Source organism: Geospiza fortis, unplaced genomic scaffold, assembly GCF_000277835.1.
Source record: "Geospiza fortis unplaced genomic scaffold, GeoFor_1.0 scaffold757, whole genome shotgun sequence".
Lineage (NCBI taxonomy): Eukaryota > Metazoa > Chordata > Aves > Passeriformes > Thraupidae > Geospiza > Geospiza fortis.
In genome coordinates, this window is record NW_005054788.1 from 20,682 (window position 1) to 21,405 (window position 724).

Consider the following 724-nt stretch of genomic DNA (forward strand, 5'->3'; position numbering starts at 1 on the left):
AGGGGCAGATTGGACTGGTTTGAGGGGGGCAGGTGAGTCTGGGGGGGGCAGGTGTAACACAGGAACAGGTGGGACATGGGGACAGGGGGGACAGAGGGACAGGTGAGACATGAGCACAGGTGGGACAGAGGGACAGGTGGGACAGAGGGACGGGGGGACAGAGGGACAGGTGGGACATGGGGACAGGTGAGACATGAGCACAGGTGGGACAGAGGGACAGGTGGGACAGAGGGACAGGTGAGATATGAGCACAGGTGGGACAGAGGGACAGGTTCCTACCTGTCAGGGGAAGGACAGGTGAGGCCAGTTTGGGGGGAAGATGGGACCGGTTTAGGGTGGACAGGTGACTCTGGGCAGGGCAGGGGGTACCAGTGTAAGGGGCATGATGGGACCAGTTTGGGGGGACTGGTGGGACCAGTTTGGAGTGGGGGGAAAAGGGGTCAGGTGAGTTTGAGGCGACAGGTGGGACCAGGTTGGAGGAGAAGATGGGACCAGTTTGGGGGCCCAGGTGTGCTCTGGGGCTGTCCAGGTGAGCCTAGGAAGGGCCCAGGTGAGCCCAGGTGAGGTTTGGGGTGCGCCGGGTCAGTTTTGGGTGCCCAGGTGAGCTCTGGGTCAGTTTTGGGGTGTCCCCTCCCTCCCCGCAGTGACGAGCTGCGCGAGGCCTGGCGCATCTTCACCCCCCTGCTGCACCAGATCGAGCAGCGCCGCGAGCCCCCCATCCCCT

The 724-nt window shown here is 63.7% G+C and overlaps 1 protein-coding gene across 1 annotated transcript in view; it reads left to right on the plus strand.

Annotated features, from left to right (window-relative positions):
- G6PD (glucose-6-phosphate dehydrogenase) overlaps window positions 1–724 on the plus strand; it is a gene marked incomplete at its 5' end in the record, with an annotated part of 29,453 nt that overhangs the window by 10,408 nt on the left and 18,321 nt on the right. The window contains one exon of the mRNA XM_031065465.1: window positions 645–706. Within this exon, the coding sequence (XP_030921325.1) occupies window positions 645–706 (62 nt within the window). The remainder of the gene's footprint in view (window positions 1–644; window positions 707–724) is intronic.